Below are 22,807 nucleotides of genomic sequence, written 5' to 3'. Positions count from 1 at the left end.
TAATTAATCTAACTAATTAAAATAATCAATTTCAATTAATACTGTATTAATTAATCTAATATATTAAATTTTTATTTATCATATTAGTTCGAAAAAATTAATTATTCAATCTAATTTTACTTTTCAATTTAACATTAGTTTTTTGATTTAATGAATATTAGTTATTTAATTGACTTAACAAAAAAAGATTAACTTAATAACTTAATTTAATATCTGTCCAAGTGCTAAAGGAAAATTAAGTGAAATACTAATTTTTGATTAAAAAACTATTAACTATTTGATTAATTTAATAAAAATAGATTAACTTGAATAACTTATTTAATATTTCTAACTTAAATTCAAAAATATTAGATACAAAAAAAAAACCATAATAGGTGTTTATTTATCAGATGGCTTTACAACCAAACGTTATGCTGCCCAAGTGCTAAAGAAAAATTAAATGAAATACAAATTGAAATTAATAACTACAACAAACATAAAAAGAATAAGACACAAGTATTTTCTGTTTATTAAAGTTTGCTTTAACAGCATTGACTTTGTTAGAAAATTAAAGTTCATGGTCAAGTTTGTTCCAAACATTTAGGCCAGTGGGTGGAAGAGATAGACCTGCTAATGTTGTTGAATGGTAGCCAATCAGGGTCTGTCCCTTATTAGAACTAGTAGGTTAATTGTGGTAATAAGATGGACAATGAAGGGCGATAAGATGGACAGATGAACTGGACAAATTTGGAACAGAACCGTCAGCTTCTAACTATAAAGAAGAGAAGATGAGGACAGCATAAGGCTATTCCCCCCTTCTAGATTAATTTTTTTTTTTTGCATGTCCATTTTTAAAATCAGAAAAAGTACTCTCCCTGCCCTAAATTCTCCTGGATTAGTACCACTGGCAAAACAATTTAACTCTATACTAGATTATAAGAGATTATAGTCCTAAATGTACTAGTAAATGCAAGTCATAATTACATCAAGTCAAGATCCTTCCATCTTTGACTACCCTTGAGGTGACCATTTCTTATTGAACAAGTAAAGTTGATGAAGATACACAGATACTGATCTAATCCAGAAAAAATTTTGATAAAAATATGGACTTGTTCTGGTTTTTTGTCTTTTCGGAATTTAGGATTAGCAAAATCAATTGATAAAGTTGATAGGATTAGCCTAAAATTTTTGATACGTTTGTTATTCGAATCTTTTCTAGGCGCCACTATGTTGCAACAAAGGGAGAATTCCCCTTTCAGGGATAAATATGTTTGTTATTCGAATCTTTTCCAGGCGCCACTATGCTGCCACACAGGCAGAGTTCTCCTTTCAGGGAGTGAGACGTTTGTTATTCAAATGTTTTCCAGGCACCACTATGCTGCCACAAAGACAGAATTCCCCTTTCAGGGATAGAGACCTTTGTTATTCGAATCTTTTCAAAGGCACTACTATGCTGCCACAAAGGCAGAATTCCCATTTCAGGGATAAATATGTTTGTTATTCGAATCTTTTCCAGGCGCCACTATGCTACCACACAGGCGGAGTTCCCCTTTCAGGGAGTGAGACGTCTGTTATTCAAATCTTTTCCAGGCGCTACTATGCTGCCACAAAGACAGAATTCCCCTTTCAGGGATACATATGTTGTTATTTAAATTTTTTCTCGGCGCCACTGTGCTGTCACAAAGGCAGAGTTCCCCTTTCAGGGATAGAGACGTTTGTTATTCAAATCTTTTCCAGACACCACTATGCTGCCACAAAGACAGAATTCCCCTTTCAGGGATAGAGACGTTTGTTATTCGAATCTTTTCCAGGCGCCACTATGCTGCCACACAGGCAGAGATCCCCTTTCAGGGAGTGAGACATTTGTTATTCAAATCTTTTCCAGGCGCTACTATGCTGCCACAAAGACAGAATTCCCCTTTCAGGGATAGAGACCTTTGTTATTCAAATCTTTTCCAGGCGCCACTATGCTGCCACAAAGACAGAATTCCCCTTTCAGGGATAGAGACCTTTGTTATTCAAATCTTTTCCAGGCGCCACTATGCTGCCACAAAGACAGAATTCCCCTTTCAGGGATAGAGACCTTTGTTATTCGAATCTTTTCAAAGGCACTACTATGCTGCCACAAAGGCAGAATTCCCATTTCAGGGATAGATATGTTTGTTATTCGAATCTTTTCAAGGCGCTACTATGCTGCCACAAAGGCAGAATTCCCATTTCAGGGATAGATATGTTTGTTATTCGAATCTTTTCAAGGCGCCACTATGCTGCCACAAAGACCGAATTCCCCTTTCAGGGATAGATATGTTTGTTATTCGAATCTTTTCATGGCGCCACTATGCTGCCACAGAGACATAATTCCCCTTTGAGGGATAGATATGTTTGTTATTCGAATCTTTTCAAGGCGCCACTATGCTGCGCCAAAGACAGAATTCCCCTTTCAGGGATAGAGACGTTTGTTATTCGAATCTTTTCAAGGCACCACTATGCTGCCACAAAGGCAGAATTCCCCTTTGAGGGATAGATATGTTTGTTATTCGAATCTTTTCCAGGCGCCACTATGCCGCCACAAAGGCAGTGTTTCCCTTTCAGGGATAGATAGGTTTGTTATTCGAATCTTTTCAAGGCGCCACTATGCCGCCACAAAGGCAGAGTTCCCCTTTCAGGGATAGATATGTTTGTTATTCGAATCTTTTCCAGGCGCCACTATGCCGCCACAAAGGCAGAATTCCCCTTTCAGGGATAGATATGTTTGTTATTCGAATCTTTTCCAGGCGCCACTATGCTGCCACAAAGACAGAACTCCTCTTCCAGGGATAGAGACGTTTGTTATTCGAATCTTTTCCAGGCGCCACTATGCTGCCACACAGGCAGAGATCCCCTTTCAGGGAGTGAGACATTTGTTATTCAAATGTTTTCCAGGCACCACTATGCTGCCACAAAGACAGAATTCCCATTTCAGGGATAGATATGTTTGTTATTTAAATTTTTTCTCGGCGCCACTATGCTGTCACAAAGGCAGAGTTCCCCTTTCAGGGAGTGAGACGTTTGCTATTCAAATGTTTTCCAGACACCACTACGCTGCCACAAAGACAGAACTCCCCTTCCAGGGATAGAGACGTTTGTTATTCGAATCTTTTCCAGGCGCCACTATGCTGCCACACAGGCAGAGATCCCCTTTCAGGGAGTGAGACATTTGTTATTCAAATGTTTTCCAGGCACCACTATGCTGCCACAAAGACAGAATTCCCCTTTCAGGGATAGATATGTTTGTTATTCGAATCTTTTCCAGGCGCCACTATGCCGCCACAAAGGCAGAATTCCCCTTTCAGGGATAGATATGTTTGTTATTCGAATCTTTTCCAGGCGCCACTATGCCGCCACAAAGGCAGAGTTCCCCTTTCAGGGAGTGAGACGTTTGTTATTCAAATCTTTTCCAGGCACCACTATGCTGCCACAAAGACAGAACTCCCCTTCCAGGGATAGAGACGTTTGTTATTCGAATCTTTTCGAATCTTTTCAAAAACATCCTGGATACGGTCCAGATATTAAATCTTTTGTAATTTATAGAACCATCAACTTTTGAAAAAATGTATATTGAATAAGTAATGGTTGACATCACAATAATATTACCGTAGCCTTTTTCGCAATTCACATGACAAATTAACAAGAAAGCAGTAATAACAAAATTAGCTTAGCAGAATGAACAAAACAGAAGATACTGCAAGTACTTACAGCTCAAAACGGCACAAAGTTGCTTCAAGACAAAGCAGCAGCGTAAGTTCCCCCCATCACCACCCCAATTTTACAGAGTTGCTTTAGTTCTTCCCATAAAGTTATTACAGTCAAAAACAAACATTTTGAGATAGTTCTCATTTAGGAATAGCCCTAATCCCCTTCCATGAGGTTCCCGTGTCCACGTCTCACATCATAAAATACACAAAAAATATATAAAGAAATAACAATAACATGATAAACAATAATTTATCTAATAAATCAGGTAATTATTAAATAATAATTAAATTACATCAAAAAAATAATGATGTAAATAATAATCGAACCAAACAATAATTAAACAAATTCTTTGTAATAATAAACAAGCAAAACTTTGCTTACCCGTGAATATCAATCAGATGTTCTCGCCAATCATAGTATAAGGTCATCCGGCAATCTGATCCAGCTTGATCGGTACATGTCTGACAAATCCAAGGTCCATTTCTAATTTCGAAAGGTGAAACTTTAAGGTCACCAACCATAGCTTTTTGTTCCGTCTCTGGCTCTGGTGGAGGCAATGTTGACTGCCAAACAAAATAATCAGGGTTAGCAGTATAATACTAATTTTATTTCCCAAATCTAACAGTTCTACATTCAGTTTATCAAATACTTCTATTTACATTATTTTGACAACTTTGAAATCCAAGTTTTTGTTTCATTATATCTACCATCACCAAGAACCTTACTATTATAATATAATGGTAAAAGCTCGTAAGAGTATTATAAAAGAGTAGCTCTTCATGAGTAACTTACAAAAGTGAGAACTGGCACTAGTGTCGGTGTAAAAGACCTTCAACACCATGTGACATTTGATGACACTTGGCATTGAGATTCGATATTTTTAGTAATGCTTTTATTACATATATATATATATATATATATATATATATATATATATATATATATATATATATATATATATATATATATATATATACATATATATATATATATATATATATATATATATATATATATGTATATATATATATATATATATATATATATATATATATATATATATATATATATCTATATATATAAAAATAAGTTGTCTGTCTGTGTGTCTGTCTGTCTGTCAGGTGACGTCATGTTTCTGTATCGACTGACGTCATGAAGTTAGTTGTCGTCATTTTTGCTATCACGGTGACGTCATTAAAAATATTTAAGACATATATGTTCACGTAGAAATCTATTAATGTTTAAGTTTAAAATGACTGATGAACTTACAATGGCAAAAGCCGATGAAGATGCTCAAAGAGTCTATGCCAAAAAACTTGCTGCTGATAGAGAAAGTCAGAAAAGAAAGCGTGCCGAGGAATCAAAAGAACAGCAAGGAAACAGGCTTGAGGCTAAAGAACGCAAAACCGCGCAGTTAGGTGAAGATCCACCTGGACAGCAAGAGTCAAAACATATCAAAACTGAAAATGATAGCGATGATGATTGGGTTTGGGATTTTGACTTGGATAAGGTCATCAATGCCTACCAGATTTTAGTTAAAAAACAAAGGTTCGGCGATATGTATTTCATAGTGAAGCTGAAAAATAAAGAAGAAAAAGAAAACTGAAAAAAGAAAAAATGTAAAAAACTAAAAAATACTAAAAAGAAAAAAACACTCAAAGAGAAATTACAGACCGGGACACAAATGACGACCGGGACAGAGGGAATATAAATAACGACCGGGACACTCAAAGAGAAATTACAGACTGGGATACCGGGACACAAATGACGACCGGGACACAGGGAATATAAATGACGACCAGGACACAGGTATTTAAGAATATCGTTCAAAGACAAATTTTTAATTGTAAGAAGACCGTTGAAAGAGAAATTTCTAATTGTAAAATGACTGAAGAACCTACAATGGCAATACCCGAGGAAGCTGCTCAAAACGAATGTATTCAAGCCGAAGTAGCTGAGTTGGTAAAGCGTTATGTTTCAGGTTCTAGGTCCGAGAGGCTCCAGGTTCGAACCTTGGCTTTAGCATTAATACAAAAGAAGAAAAAAAATAAAAAAGGTAAAAACTATAAAAAAACTAAAAAGAAAATATATATATATATATATATTTATATATCTATCTATATATATAAAAATAAGTTGTCTGTCTGTGGATCTGTCAGGTGACGTAATGTTTCTGTGTCGACTGACGTCATGTTTTCGACTGACGAAATTACAGACCGGGACATCGGGACACAAATGACGACCGGGACACCGGCACATAGGGAATATAAATGACGACCGGGACACAAGGAATGTTCGATTAGCAATCACCATCAACAAAGCACCGGGATACAAATGACGACGGGGACACAGGGAGTATAAATGACGACCAGGACATAAGTAAAAAAAATTAAAAACTAAAAAAAAGGTAAAAACTACAAAAAACTAAAAAGAAAAAAAAACTAAAAACTAATAAAAAACTAAAAAAGCTAAAAAGCTAAAAAAATACTAAAAAAGAAAATAAAATGAAAAAGAAAAATAAATGAAAAATAAAGGAGAAAAACAAAACTAAAAAAAAGAAAAAAAACTAAAACCTAAAAAAAGACCAATTCAAAAACGAATGTATATACAGACTGGGACACAAATGACGACCGGGACACCGGGACATGACGACCGGGACACAGGGACACAACTACAACAGGGACGCCGGGGGGCTCAGGGGGATACATAAATGACGATGGCGACACAGGGAATCGTCGATTAGCAATCATCATCAACAAAGCTCAAGGGCAATCATTAGAATCATGAGGTATAGATCTGAATACGGATTGTTTTCCCATGGACCATTATATGTTGCATGTTCAAGAGTCGTTAAACCTGACATTCTATTTATATGCACAGACAATGGGACAGCAAAGAATGTTGTACATTCGCAAGTTTTACGTAGTTAAAAACATAGTATATATATATATATATATATATATATATATATATATATATATATATATATATATATATATATATATATATATATATATATATAGCTCGTATATATATGTATATATATGCATATGTAATATATATGTATATATATATATATATATATATATATATATATATATATATATATATATATATATATATATATATATATATATATATAAATATATATGTATATATATATACACATATATATATATATGTATGTATATATATATATATATATATATATATATATATATATATATATATATATATATATATATATATATATATATATATATATATATATATATATATATATATATATATATATATATATATATATATATATATATATAGCTCGAAAATGTCGTGTGTCAATCTTGTGCATAAAATTCTTTATTCTACAACGACAGTTCTTTTTCCAATCTCTTGAACCAATTTTTTATTGAAATGCTTTTTTTATTCATATAGGTGGTTCTAGCACTTATACTTTCATTATTTTTTCATCATATTTTTAATGTTTATTATGTATTTTCTATTAAAGCAATTTCGGAATTAGTTTAAAGTAACATAAACTAAATTAACTAACTAAATTAAAGTAAAGTTAATTTGTTAAGTAAATTAAGAATAATAAAGTTAACTAATTAAAAATATGATTAAGTAACCGAACGTTAACTAACTTAATGTAACATGGCATAAGTTTCTTTCAGAATAATTCTGCAGGGATGTCATTGTACATGGCAACAGGACGTTAAACTTTCAACACTTACAAGCAAGCCAGCATTATAACAACTAAATCTAATCAGCTTAAAATTACGAGGGTTGAGTTTTGACAGCTCCTCCCAGGGCACAGTCGCCCTAGAGGTGCACTATGCTGAGACGTCCTCATCTGCAAGCTAGCGCCCTCGTAAAACACATGTCATTAGATGGGGCTAGAGGGCTTCGCCGCCTGGCCCACAAGATTTAAAGGCTTGCAAAGATTAAAAAAAAAGACTTTGCAAAGGTTTCGCGGCCTTGCAAAGATTTAAAGGACTTTGAATCATGAGGAGATTTTCGGAGGCACAGTCGGAGATGAGATAGGGCTGCTAAAATTAGTGTAAAAAAAATCTACATGCATCCGGCTCATAGCTAGTTAAAGAACTGGATAGTACTCGTGGTGTTGAAAAAGAAAATCTAAACTTTTTTTTGTCAATAAAGTCAACAAAATCGATCGGCAGTTGAAGTGGCTTATCCTAAATCTTTAAGCAGATAAAGCCTGGAATTCTGAAGCAAAATAATTAATCACATCTTCGATCAAAGAAATGTGAAACACCCCATACCACACCATTTAGTTTCGAAGATACTCACTGAGGAACTTCTATTTAATAAGACGGAAAACAACTTTTTCTCCTTTTTTTTACTCTTATCAAATTGAACAATAAAATCAAGTTGTCACCGAAGTTTTGGGTACCAATCTGAACTAATTGCTTCCGTTAATAGCGCTACCAATTTGATATTGATTGTTTCCTTTACAGCTTTGGGTAAAGAAATTTATAAATAGAACTCAAGACGCTAAGAAGGGGCATTTAGAAAGAGAGGTTACCCAAAGTCTGCCTAAGGCAACAACTAGACGCAGTTTCTGGCCCCAGAAACAGCTTTGGGTGAAGAAATTTGTAAATAGAAATCAAGACGTTAAGAAGGAAAGTTTACCAAGTGAGGTTACCCAAAGTCTGCCTAAGGCAACAACTAGACGCAGTTTCTGGCCCCAGAAACAGCTTTGGGTTAAGAAATTTGTAATTAGAAATCAAGACGCTAAGAAGGGGCATTTAGAAAGAGAGGTTACCCAAAGTCTGCCTAAGGCAACAACTAGACGCAGTTTCTGGCCCCAGAAACAGCTTTGGGTGAAGAAATTTGTAAATAGAAATCAAGACGTTAAGAAGGAAAGTTTAGAAAGTGAGGTTACCCAAAGTCTCCCTAAGGCAACAACTAGACGCAGTTTCTGGCCCCAGAAACAGCTTTGGGTAAAGAAATTTATAAATAGAAATCAAGACGTTAAGAAGAGAAGTTTAGAAAGTGAGGTTACCCAAAGTCTCCCTAAGGCGACAACTAGACGCAGTTTCTGGCCCCAGAAACAGCTTTGGGTAAAGAAATTTATAAATAGAAATCAAGACGTTAAGAAGGGAAGTTTAGAAAGTGAGGTTACCCAAAGTCTGCCTAAGGCAACAACTAGACGCAGTTTCTGGCCCCAGAAACAGCTTTAGGTGAAGAAATTTGTAAATAGAAATCAAGACGTTAAGAAGGGAAGTTTAGAAAGTGAGGTTACCCAAAGTCTGCCTAAGGCAACAACTAGACGCAGTTTCTGGCCCCAGAAACAGCTTTGGGTGAAGAAATTTATAAATAGAAATCAAGACGTTAAGAAGGGAAGTTTAGAAAGTGAGGTTACCCAAAGTCTGCCTAAGGCAACAACTAGACGCAGTTTCTGGCCCCAGAAACAGCTTTGGGTGAAGAAATTTATAAATAGAAATCAAGACGTTAAGAAGGGTAGTTTAGAAAGAGAGGTTACCCAAAATCTCCCTAAGGCAACAACTAGACGCAGTTTCTGGCCCTAGAAAGAGGGCAATATTAGACCTCTCGAATATTCTTGCATTAGTTTTTATTACTTTTAAACATAGCACTAGCACTAGGAAGATTTTAGAAGGATGAAATTCATTGAAAATAAAGAATTATACTATTATTGAAGAGGAAAGACAGTTCATACAATATTTAAAAAAAAGAGGCCAAAAAATAATTAGAAACAAAGGAATTGTCGTTCTATTCAGATTCTAAATATTCATAATTCACTAAGTTGAAAGTTGCCAATAAAAACTATCAGCTTGAGGAAAATGGGGGGGGGGGGGAACTACACTAAAAAAAAGCTATCTTTTTGAAAATCACATCAACAAGATTCAACATATCAGAGAACCATAATAAAAAGATTTAACCTACTAACCACAACAATGTGGATTTTTTTCAGGAAGTTTGGTTGATAATCTTTTTGTTTTCTTTTTTTTTGAGGTCTATTGATTGACTTCAATTGTCATCTATTGAGTTTCCCGCTTCTATGTATAGGTATATGTATATAGACTGAATCATGGAGTGCGAAACCCGAGAAGGTGAAATCCTCCTTAATATTTAGGAGGTATGATCTAATTTCGATAATCATACTTTATTTCGGAAATCAAAAGGCGTCCTCACATTTGGGTTAGGACTATGAAAAATACGAAGCTAGATACGGCACGAAAAATGAGCAGAAACTACATTTAAAACATGTTTTCTCAAATGAAAGTTAAGAGCGACAATAAAAATCAAAACGACCGGAAAATATTCCATATGCAAGGGGGCTTCCCCCTCCTCAACCCTCCAGCTATTTACACTGAAGTTTTATAGTGCCTTTAAAATACTTCTCATTCCAATTTAAAGGCTCCTGTGTATCGGCAGTCATTCCTAAAGAGTTAAAATAGCGACGAAGACCACACTGCCTTTCCATAACAAACAAATATAAAGTTGAATTAATAGGGAAAATCTTTTCAAGACAGTGGAAATCAATTCTGTGAATATTTCGGTTCTATGTCCAAGGGCCGTCTTCAGCACAATACGAGAAAGAGAGAGAAAATATATATATATATATATATATATATATATATATATATATATATATATATATATATATATATTACATATTATATGATAAAAACATTCAGTGAAGGTGTATGTTTTACTACATACCTTAAAGTGATTAGTGCGACATGTGAGAATGAAACTTCTGTCGTTAATGAAACAAGGCTAGCAGCTGATTTCATTTCACAAATGAAAAAAGCTTGGAAGAATCGGAAGATAAGTCCGCGGACGAAGACTAGAATATTGGAAGCTACAATGATGACAGTGGTCGAGTATGGTTGTGACAAAAGGGCGCTTTGGGAGATGAAGGACGATTTGTTAGATAAAGTGGAATATATAAAAGGTAAAATTTCTTGGCAGCAGACTTGCGTAGTGCTGACCCTTTGGTATGTTGTGCTGAAGCATCCAGCAGTAGTCAGCCAATTTTGCTGCATCTTATCGACCATCATGGTAGAACATCTCAAAACACCTCATGGACACCACAAGAACTCACCTTTCCGAGTCCTTGACTACGACACGCAACATTCTACACCTCATAGCGTGACTCCACCATTGAGAAGTCCTGACGAAAACGTTCAGCGTGTTCATCATTGACAGAGCCAAAGTTCTTGGGAAAGAAGTCGAGATATGAGTCGGGGATAAGAATCTTGAGGGACATGTTGCAATCCATCATGCTACAAGCACAACACACTTCTGCACAGTTTTTACATAGTCAGGAGATTTATTACTTCCAAACCTACTAAAACTGACTTGAATACCAACAATATATTTTTTCTAGCATTGCTGATCAAGTCTTTGGCGTGACTGTCTGCAATGATCTTACTTGTTTGAGAACCTATAAGCATGCTTTGTTTCACTTTCGCATAATTCACCTCTAGAAACTTACTGATTAGGTGCCAAAAAGTATCTAAGTTATTGTCTGTTGACTTTACGAAGTTCTCAACGAGTCCCAGCTTTATATGACATGGGGGCATAATACGGCTTTATAAGAAGTGGAGCCATTTTTAAATTTCAATTTGAGGCGAAAAATATCCTAGCAGCGATACTGTTATTTATCAGTTAGAGCTTGTCCTATCCCTCGAGATGAAAGAAACACTTTGTTCTTTTCAGGATCGTTTGGCATTTTCGTTAGTTAAACTTTTTCTACTTTAGTTCCATAGAGAATACTGCCAATTAGCGATGCTGTTTGACACATCTCGAAGCTTACCTATTTTCTATTTATTTCCTTACCTTCTTCATTAATTATAAATGCCCTTCTTTTCAATTAAGATCCAATATATTAGAGAAAGGCTAAACTTTTAATTTTCAAGGAATAATCAGTGTTACATGCAACAGACAAGGGAGTGTGCACTTGGTTACTTCACATACACCAAAGACGCTAGAGAGGGGTGGGAGCGTCGGAAGCAAAGTTAAGGCCACGTTTTGTCTGCACTGCGGGTGTCACTAAGAAATCACTTTGGATAAAACAGATGATTGGCTCGGCACTTACGCTTTCTGATTTCTTAGAAATTGTTTGAGGAGAAATTGTTTTAAAGCAAAAATGTCCTTGCTTAAAAATTACTGGCTTGTCTAGTGCCTTTACGAAGTTCTTAATGAGTCCCAGCTTTATATGACATGGGGGCATAGTACAGCTTTATAGGAAGTGAAGCCAATTATATGAATTAAGAAGCTGAATTTCACCTGTTCAAATGTGTTACCATAATCCAGTTTGTTTGTTTTTTTGTTTTTTTTTTCACAAGAAGTTAAATTTTGCTCATTTTTTCATGCAAAGACCCTCATTAGTGACAATCAAGGCTTTACCTTCATTCTTTACCTTTACCAAAGCTTTACCTTTGCTCTTTATTTTATCCAGAATTTCATCCTGTGTAAAAGGAACCTTAAAGAATTATTACAGGATTATATAATCCTATATTAAATAAATTAAATATTAAAATAAACTAAAATAAATTAGAATATTAAAATAATTACATTAAACTATATTAAAATAAAATATATTTAATAATATATTTAATATTACAGGATTATATTTAGCATGTACTTCATTCCCCTAGCTTTACTCATGCTATTTAAATATTTTTAGACACTGTACATTTGTATTCCAAGATAGTATTTTTTTTTTGTTAGACACAGGAAGAAAACTCATTTTTACTACGCTTTTGAAACTTTCGCCAAAAGAACCAGCACAATTAAAAACTTGTCAGTATATATGGCACTATTTTCTTTCGATAAATTAAATTTCAATAAAGCTCCTACATTTCTGAATCACAAAGCAATCATTGCCACGGGGAGCAGTGGTCCTAATTTGAAAAAAAAAAGTTTATATTGCGAAATAGCAGACTTCGTATCTTAATTAAATATGGTCTTTAGGTACTATTATAAAAACAGAAAAGTAGAGAAAAGGGTAAAGTTGAATTGAAAACTTACTGGTGGCTCTGTCTTCACAGGTGGTTTGTCTGTCGTGCTGGCACGCAACGCCACCTTTGATATTCTTGTCTTCATTTTTCTATTAGTCTGATCCATATATTTCCTGACAATTTTCAGTTGAACACTCGAGTGCTCTAACACTAGCTCTGGAACTGACTTTAGTATTTCACCAATGAGTTTGTTAGGAATATTAATTTCCAAAGGAGCTTCTGCCAATTCTTTTGACATCAATATCTCGTGGTTCTCGTTATAAAGTGTAATGACAGAGGAGGTTGGAGTGCTTCCCTGAATAATTGTTACTTCCAATTCTTTGACAGTTTTAGGTATATCTCTCCCTTCGGCGTTTTCAGCCTAAACAAAAATACAGATTCTTCAAGGGCACGGTTAGAATACTACTACTAATAAAAACCCTACAGCAACAAGCCACCTGAGGCCAACGCAGCTACGAACACTCTTCCTCCATTCCAATCTGTTCAAAGCCTCCCTCTTGACCAGAAACTTTTATTTTTAAAATTAACCTTCCTTTTTAAATACAGGGCCGAACCAGAACACCTTAGGTTGCAAGGCCCGGTTGCAACCACTGCACTGTAACAAGGTATGATGTTAAACAATTTTTCTAGGTACCTGTTCAGAAGCTTTTGATAGAATAATCATGATAACAATTTTTTTAACTTAATAGCTCATATGCACTTAAGAAAATATTACTACAAATAATGTTGAACAATAGTGTGAAAGCCGTCCTGGCTGAGTGGTTGGCGTGCTGGCGTGGAAATTCTATGTCCAAGGGGCACGGGTTCAATCCCAGATGTGGCCAGTTATTTAGTTAGGGATGGGGGTCAGTGGTGTGACTCTGTAAGCTCAGCCAGAGTCGACCCAGCTCTAAATGGGTACCTGAAGAAACCTGGGGAAGGTAAGCAGGAAGGGTGTGTGAAAAAACAGGACGGTTGCCCCCCCATTGCACTTCCTGGCTGAAGGGCCATGAAACGGAGATCAGCACCGCCAGTTTGGACCTTAGGGGTGTAGTGCCGTCTTACTTACTTTACTTAGTTATAGTGTAAAAGAAGTAATTTAATAAGATACGGGTACAATTTGCAGAAAATTGTAACTTCACGAGAGGAAAGATGCAGGCTTTGGGTACAAGGGTGGAGGAAGAGCATGTACAGATTTGTGGACGCTAGGGTGCTTGGTTAATGGTAGCAATAGCAAACCTTTAATTTGGAACTGGTATAGAATTCATTCATTTTCCAGCAATTTTTGCGGTTTAAATTATATTTGACGGAAATAAAAAGCGAAAAATCTCTAATTACATGTTTTTTTCATTTCATTGCCAATCAGCAGTGTTTCAATTGTGAAAACCACAAATAAGGACAAAAAGGTTATTCTGAAAACAGCATGGTTAAAAAGATTATTGAATCGATCTTAAAACAACAAAATTCTTTGAAAAGAGATGTGGGAAGAGAGGGTATAAGGGTAAATACCATATGGGGATGAGTGGACCGGTAAAATAGGACAGAGGAAATTTCTAACAGAACCAGTCCATTTAGGGATGGTTGGATTATTTTAAAAGTTCAGTATCAACAGTTTTTACAAAATTGGTACAACATCAAACACAATTCGTACAAGGAATTAAAACAAACGACCAAAAACGAATAAACTAATTTACGAATAAATTTGCGAATAAACTAATAATGCAAATAAGACATTTGCCAATTTGCTTACAACTGAGAGTACTTGTATGATATAGCCCCGACCTTATATTCTTCATCTAAGTAGAACCTCTTCCTCTGACGCTCAATTCTCATTGAATATACTTCAGTATGAAAAAAAAACAGTATACTTTAGAAACAAATTTGAATTTTTCGGGGGTGGGGGTAAAGTATACCGGGTCGGCAAGCTTACGACATTACGACATCCTACCAGCCGATTCTGGGAAAACCTGCTTTTTGTTTTGGTCCTGGAAGCCCTAGAGAGTTGATGCTAGGCCTTAACAAGACAAACAAGTCGTAGAAATGTTACAGCATTATGCAGTGGCAGTTACAACAATTATACAAACAAATTTTTGGCGGATTTCTTGGTATTTAACGCTTGTTTTGTGACGATTGAAAGATCTTGAAATATACAGAACCGTTTGTTTCTATCACCCACCTTTTTTAGATTAAGCTTAGCAGATTTTTGACTAAGGAAAGCTATGACGTTTGTTTTATGACGTCATAAAATTGTCCTAAAGCAAGCGTTTTATGACGATTGAAAGATATTGAAATATGCAGAACGTTTGTTTCTATCACCTACCATTTTTTAGATTAAGCAAAGCAGATTGTTAACTAGTTAATAATAAACCACATACTATGAATCAAATGTCCCCAGCTTTGCAGATGACACTCATTTAACTGTGACTGCACAATCAAGAATTCAGCTGTTGAGTCAAATTAGTTCTTGTCTGGAGTTGTGAATGAAGCTTTATAAGTTAAATTTGAATTACACTAAATCTTGCTTTTTATTGTGTAGTAGGAGCTCAAATTATTACCCTTAGATGGATTTCGCTGATATAAGTATTTTAAGAAAAAATTGTACAAAATATCTAGGAGTTTTAATATATGAATGTCTTTGTTTTAGAGAACATATAAATTATATTAGTCTTAGACTCGCTAGGAATGTTGGCATTTTAAAAAAGTTGAAATACATTTTCCCAAAAGATATTTTAAGAACACTGTATTATTCCTTAATTCATCCTTATCTGCTATATTGTTGTACTGTTTAGGGTAGTACATTTCCTTCTCATCTCCATCATATTCGAGCTTTGCAAAATAAAGCGCTTCGAGTGTTGTGCGGAGTTAGTTTTAAAGACATTGTACAAAAGAGGACTTATTACTTTTTATCGAAGCCTGTTTATATATAAATATTTTCAAAACTGTTTACCAATATGTTTTAAAAGTATTTTTGAATTAGGAAGTGATATTCATACACATTTTACGAGACAGTGCAATATAATTCGTCGACGGCTTGCTATTACCCGTAGATCTCAATTTTCTATTCGGCATCTGGGACCCCATGCATGGAACTGTTTACCTATGACTTTAAGAAATATGGATAATTTTCGTGAATTTCGGCGGGAAGCTATTTTGCCCTAATTTTTATGGTTTTGATAGTTGAGTGAACCTCAAGTGGAGCCAAGATGTTGGTTTTGTTTTAGGCGATACTGGTCAAATAGTTTTAGTTTCCTTTTGTTTTGTCTTTTTATGGCACTTGGTATTAACCAAGTGACATATAACAATCGCCAATTCTGTCGATCTGTCTGTCTGTCGGTCCGGGTTTTGCTACTTTAGGCACTTCCAGGTAAGCTAGGACGATGAAATTTGGCAAGCGTATCAGGGACGGGACCAGCTTAAATTAGAAATAGTCGTTTTCCCAATTTGACCATCTGGGGAGGGAGTGGGGGGCCGGTTAATTCGGAAAAAATAGAAAAAATGAAGTATTTTTAACTTATGAATGGGTGATGGGATCTTAATGAAATTTGATGTTTGGAATGATATTGTGTCTCAGAGCTCTTATTTTAAATCCCGACCGGATCTGATGACATTGGGAAGAGTTGGAGGGGGGAAACCTAAAATCTTGGAAAACACTTAGAGTGGAGGGATCGGGATAAAACTTGATGGGAAAAATAAGCACAAGTCCCAGATACATGATTGGCCTAATCGGAACGGATCCGCTCTCTTTGGGGTAGTTGGGGGGGGGGGGGGGTAATTCTGAAAAATTAGAAAAAATGAGGTATTTTTAACTTACGAACGGGTGATCGGATCTCAATGAAATTTGATGTTTAGAAGGATATCGTGTCTTAGAGCTCTTATTTTAAATCCCGACAGGATCTGGTGACATTGGGAGGGGGGAGGAGTTGGGAGGGGGAAACCTAAAACTTGGAAAACACTTAGAGTGGAGGGATCGGGATGAAACTAGGTGGGAAAAATAAGCACAAGTCCTAGATACATGATTGACATAAACGGAACGGATCCACTCTCTTTGGGATAGTTGGGGGGGGGGGGTTATTTCTGAAAAATTAGAAAAAATTAGGTATTTTTAACGTACGAACGGGTTATTGGATCTCAATGAAATTTGATATTTAGAAGGATATCGTGTCTCAAAGCTCTTATTTTAAATCCTGACTGGATCTGGTGACGTTGGGGGAAGTTTGGGGTGGGGGAGCCTAAAATCATGGTAAACGCTTAGATTGGAGGGATCGGGATGAAACTTGGTGGGAAAAATAAGCAGAAGTCTTACATACGTGATTTACATAATTGGAACGGATCCGATCTATTGGGGGGGGGGTTAATTCTGAAAAATAAGAAAAAATTACGTATTTTTAACTTGTGAAGGAGTGATCGGATCTTCATGAAACTTCATATTTAGAAGGACCTCGTAACTCAGATCTCTTATTTTAAATCTCAACCGGATCAAGCGTAATTAGTGGGGGGGCAGTTGGGGGGGGCAGCAATCTTAGAAATTACTTAAAGCGGTGAGAAATAAAATATAATGTAAAACATAAAAAAAATTATTTTATTAATAAATAAATATAACAAATAATATTATATATCCAACTACTAACAACAATTGCAACACGAAGCTGCGTGTCATTTGGCTCTCTATTGCGCAACAGCTTTCAGAGGATGGTAGGAATATTATATCCTTCTTGAGGTTTTGGTGATAGCTACAGGCACTGTAGCTAATTCTAATCAATTTTTGGGATAAATTTATAATATAGGACCACGATGAAATAGCTAGATAACTGGTCCTCATCTTGAATACTTATTGTATCAAATTAACGACGCTTCTTGACTACTAAGGTCCCTGCGTCAGCCCTGCAGTGCATTGCTGCAGCATGATTCGATCTCTGGGTCCCGTATTACCAAGCTAAGGTCAAACCCACTGCACCACCACAGGACTCTTGAATATTTAGGTCACGCTGATACATTTATTTGAAAACTTTGCCTCAAAATGTGGCATTTTCTATGCCACCGTTCGAAAAGATACGGACAGATTTTCACAAGGATTTCCGCAACGTGTAAATGAAGCATTAACCTACTTCAAGGTTGACGGTAAAGTCTGTCCATGAGACTTTGTAAAATCTGACCTATCTTACCTTCCTATCTCTATGCGCTGGACAAGGCTTTCAGCTAACAGCCACCATTTTAATTCAGCGAAGGTATATTCTTTTTTTCTAGATTAAGGCTCATTTAAAGCATTTAAGCCTCGGAGCAAAATACGGATTTGACCAAATAAGGTTTGATCCCAATGCTCGATTTATTTTAAGGTCCGGTTACTTGATCAAACCAAGCTAAATCCTGGATCTGCACTTAAACTCCGCTTAATACTCGATCTATTTTCAACAGAGTTATTTCTAATTCAGTCTCAACCTGCACATTGATAGCTTGATAAATCGAAGAATTAACGACCCTTCTTGACTACTAAGGTCCCTGCGTCGGCCCTGCAGTACATTCCTGCAGCGTGATTCGATCTCTGGGTCCCGTATTACCAAGCTAAGGTCAAATCCACTGCGCCACCACAGGACTTCTTTTTATAAACGTCTGATACTCTACAAATTCGAAATATTTGCCCCGAAAATGTTGTATTTTTGGCAAAAAGGCAACCTGTCATTAACAAGCTTACGCTCTTAAAAACACTGGAATAAAAACATCTGAACTAACCTCCTTTTTATACAATCCTAGTAAGGGGGGAATTACTGCTAGGTTTGCTGCTAACTCAATTTGACTATCTGTCTTGGCTTTTTCTACAATTAGCCATGACTTGATGCCCACAACTATTCCATTTTAATTCATTATGTTAATAGAAGAGCATGCTAATTAGTTTTCCGCTTTATAGGTTATTGCCAAATTTTTCTCCTCTTAATTTCTCCTCAGCAAAAGAATTTTTAGCAGTTATTTCACGAAAAAAAAAATATGGCAGCAGGCAACAAATACGCTCATCCACATGAGAGGCAATTTCTCTTCAGTAGAAAGAAAATGAGGAGGAGAATATTTTACAAATAAAAAATTAAGAAGTCCAAAAAAAATAAAAGTCTAAAATGTTTAAAGAAAACACCGCCCAAAGAAAAATTTTTAAAAGTCTTTCAAAGCAATGTATTAGATTGAAATCAAAGATATTTGTAATTAAATCAAAATTATATTTTCACTGTCATGAGGGACTGTTCATAACAATTTTTCTTAGTTCCACTCCCTTTTCATTTACAATTGAAACAAAATCCCTGAAATTTTTGCGACCCAAGAAAACTTCTACTGTCACCTTTCATTTAAATAATTTTTAAATATCAAAATAATAATACAAGTCCAAATGTATCGTGTTTATATCAGAAGTTTTTAGCAATGGGGGAACAAATTTAAACAAAAGATCGCAACTTTGAGAAAACATGAATAAACGAAGAAAACACACAAACGTTACAAAAGGAAACACGCAAAAGGAAACATAAAATACACAAAAGGAAACAGAAGAAAAACGCAAAACACACAAAAGTAAACGCTATAAATGAAAAACAAAAGGAAACACACACTTGTGCAAAATGCTTTTGGAGGTAAAATTTGCTCTTTGCAGAGTATTTTGATAATTCTAGCATAAGGCACCCTCAGAATCTGAGCCCAACATTATTTTTGCAGGCCAGGTAAACTCATTATTTCATTCTTCCCAAAACTATCTTTTATCCTCTGTTACCATACCTGCAAACAAAGAATTGGGGGGGGGGGTCTGGTTCGAAGATTGGTCGAGACACACACCAGATGAATTAAAATAATGGCATGAAAAGGTATTTTGAACTCTCACTCCTCCACTTCCCTTATGGGTTGGACCTGTATGCTTTTATATATAAATACGATTTTAAAAATTCAGACCGTCAAATTCAAGCTACATTTATCCAAGACCCAAAAATTCAAGATACATATATTGGTGTAATAATTCCCTTCATTGGACAGGAGGCCCGCCATAATCTCAATCCAACATTGGGTGCTGAATCTCACCAAACTTATTTTAAAATGTCACTGTATCTTTTGTTCCCATAATTTCCAGGCTAGAAAAGAATCAATCTACATCTACAGCGATTGGAGCTAAATCTAGTACTAGACTAATTTCATTCGTTGGACACGAGAACCACCACAATCTGAATCCAACATTGTTTTTTTCAATATCCAACAATATCAGCAATATCCAACAAAATCCAACAAAAGCAATATCAAATTTCCAGGCTATAAATGAATCTATCTACATGTACAGCAATTGGAGCTAAATCTAGTGCTAGACTAATTTCATTCGTTGGACTCGAGAACCACCACAATCTGAATCCAACCTTGTTTTTTCGAGCTCAGCAACATTGTTTCAAAGCGTCATATTTGAAAAAATAAAAAATCCTAAAATCATTTAGGTACAAGACGATATCTGATGTATATCTGATCATGGAGTTACATTATGCTGATGATTTAAGCTTCCTAGATGAAAGTGTGAGCAAAATGAGTGAGCTTTTAGAGGTTTTGTGCCTCCAGGGTGCTACAATAGGTTTGAAGAAGACTAGGCCGCTACGGCTCGGAACAAATGAAGATGAAAAAGTGACGTTGGGTAATAAAAAGATAGATCAAGTGATCACTTACCTTGGTAGTATTATTAATTAAGTCGGTGGGAGCAATGAAAAAAAATGCTCAGGGTATTTTTCACAGTTGAAAAAAAAACTTTAGAAAAATAGTAAGATAAGTCTGGAAACGAAAATAAAAATATTGGAAACTACAGTAATGACGGTGGTCAAATATGGTTCTGAAACATGGGCACACTGAAAAACAGATGAAGATTTGCTAGATATTTTCCATACAAAAAAGGCTATGGATTGTCTTGGGTGCCCGGCTGACTGACTATATTTCATACAGTAGGCTGTACGAAAAGTGTGGTTCAATCCTGCTTTCAAGGACTATACTGAATGAAAGGTTAAGATGGCTAGGGCACGTTGTAAGCATGAAGGATGACAGACTACCGAAGATTGTCCTTTTTAGTCAACCGTTTAGGGTTAAACAGAAAGCAGGGTGTACACAGTTGAGGTAGGAAGATGTCGAAAAAAATTTGAAACAAATGGGAACTTCCTGGGAGAGTGTGAAGAGGGAGGCTTTGGATAGATTAGGATGAAGGAACAGCGTGCATGGTTCTGTTGGCCTCAGGCGGCTTTGTGCTGCGGTGAGTTTTAGTAGTAGTAGTAGTAGTACATTTCGAGTCAATAACGGCTAAGTATCTCTAATCTTACCCGAGTGAACTGAGAAGAAGGCTTCTGTACCACATCATCATCATCTTCAAAATGGTGGAAATCATCTTCTGATTCAGCGTGATGGTCATCTTCGTCTAAGAGTTGCTCTTTACGAAGTCTTTGCTCTTGGGAAAATTCCCTCATTTCTAGAGAGCAAAACAGAAAGTCAATTCTCTACGATAACAATTCGTACTCTTGACTTTATAACAAACATCATAATGAAAATATTATGCAACAAAATATAAATCATTAAATACATCTTGTGTCAGCACAAGTAAAAAAGATAATAAATGTAAAAAAAAAAAAAATGTAGCTCGTTTTCAAAATAGACTTGAAGCACAAAAGCATTCTTATTTCTCGAGAATATATAAATAAAAGCGTAAACAAGAAGTGCAAAACGGATAAGGCTTTACAAAACATAGAGATTGAATTGATCTAAAGTTATAAATTCCACAATAAAAAAAGTGAGCTGGGTAAATGAGTTAAAAAGATCAAGTTGTGCAAGGTCTAATCCATTTCTTTTCATAGATTCTACGTATGTATAAATGTAGGTCTTTTAATGTGGTCTTTTAATGTGGTCTTTTCAGTCTAAAGGAAATGGTAAGAGTTTTTCGCTTTTAGAATTATATGTACTCATTTGGGCATCATTGGAACAATAAAACTGCTCATATGGCAGGAAAATGAACTATAAAGGGATGAAAAATGCCCACTTGAACATTTTTTTTTTCAAATCTGCTCTGGGAGTTTTGGCTCTGGAACTTACTTTAATTTAAATTAGAGGCAACGCTACAGCGTTGCCTCTAGTAAAGGCCACACGGCTCCAATGTTTTATTATTCTCTTTCCAGAGGCACTTCGGGTCGTCGCATAAACTTCTCGTTCGATTGGAAATCAAAAGTTCTAAAGCTCTTTTTAAGAAGTCAAAAGTGATCGGAGGGCAACTAGCCACTCCCCATGCTCTTTTTTCTATAATACTTCCTATATAAATCTTCAGATTTCCTTTTTGTTAAAAATAGTTTTAAAATTATACAAAAGAAACTTCAGTTTCAGCAATCCCCCCCCCCCGGGACCAAATGTACGCATTGTAAGTTATGTTCTGGGGGCATATATGGTTTTCATGGAAGGGATGCTCGTATAAGTTCCAGAGGGGGCTTATTTGATTGAAAATTGAAAGTTGTAGTTCACTTTTTAAGAGTTTAAAAGAGATCGGGGGGCAACTAGCCCCCCCCCCCCCTCTCTTCAGGCCTTTTTTCCTCAAATCCATTCGGTAAGAACTATGAGATAGCCATTTTTTAAAATAAAGTTCAAAGATCATATAACGACAATTCCGGAGTATAGAGACAACCCCCCCCCCCCGGGGTCCAGGGGCAAGCTTTCTAAGTTATGCCCTGGGGTTATATATGTTTCTTATGGAAGGGGTGCTCGTATAAACTTGAGAGAAGGTTCATTTGATTAAAAGTTGAAAGTTCTAGTTCAGTTTTTGAGAGTCAAAAGAGATTGGAGGGTAAACTATTCCTCCACGCCCCTTTTATTGCAAATGCATCCGACAAAAATTTTGAGATAGCCATTTTATTAAAATAGTTCGAACATCAGATAAAAAAACATCAAAAACAAGAAGAACAATAGGGCCACACGGCTTTTCGCAAGACAGTAGAAATCTAATTAAGAGTGAATATTTCGGCCCTATGTCCAATAATTTGACTGGAAGTTGAAAGCTCTAATTCACTTTTTAAGAGTCAAAAGAGATTGCAGGGCAACTAGCCCCCCCTCCCACTGACTTTTTTCCCCATACT

At 35.7% G+C, this 22,807-nt stretch overlaps 1 protein-coding gene across 2 annotated transcripts in view; it reads right to left on the bottom strand.

The window, feature by feature from the left end:
* LOC136035618 (centrosome-associated zinc finger protein Cp190-like) overlaps positions 1–22,807 on the bottom strand; it is a 70,349-nt gene that overhangs the window by 23,914 nt on the left and 23,628 nt on the right. For both annotated transcript variants that reach the window (XM_065717504.1, XM_065717505.1), the window contains exons 5-7: positions 21,017–21,162; positions 12,739–13,089; positions 4,096–4,277 (exon numbers count right to left, since the gene is read on the bottom strand). In XM_065717504.1, coding sequence (XP_065573576.1) covers positions 4,096–4,277; positions 12,739–13,089; positions 21,017–21,162 — 679 coding nt within the window. The remainder of the gene's footprint in view (positions 1–4,095; positions 4,278–12,738; positions 13,090–21,016; positions 21,163–22,807) is intronic.

Source organism: Artemia franciscana, chromosome 14 (genome assembly GCF_032884065.1).
Source record: "Artemia franciscana chromosome 14, ASM3288406v1, whole genome shotgun sequence".
NCBI lineage: Eukaryota > Metazoa > Arthropoda > Branchiopoda > Anostraca > Artemiidae > Artemia > Artemia franciscana.
Note: the sequence above shows the minus strand (reverse complement) of the source record. Positions and strands in the feature narration are given on the sequence as shown.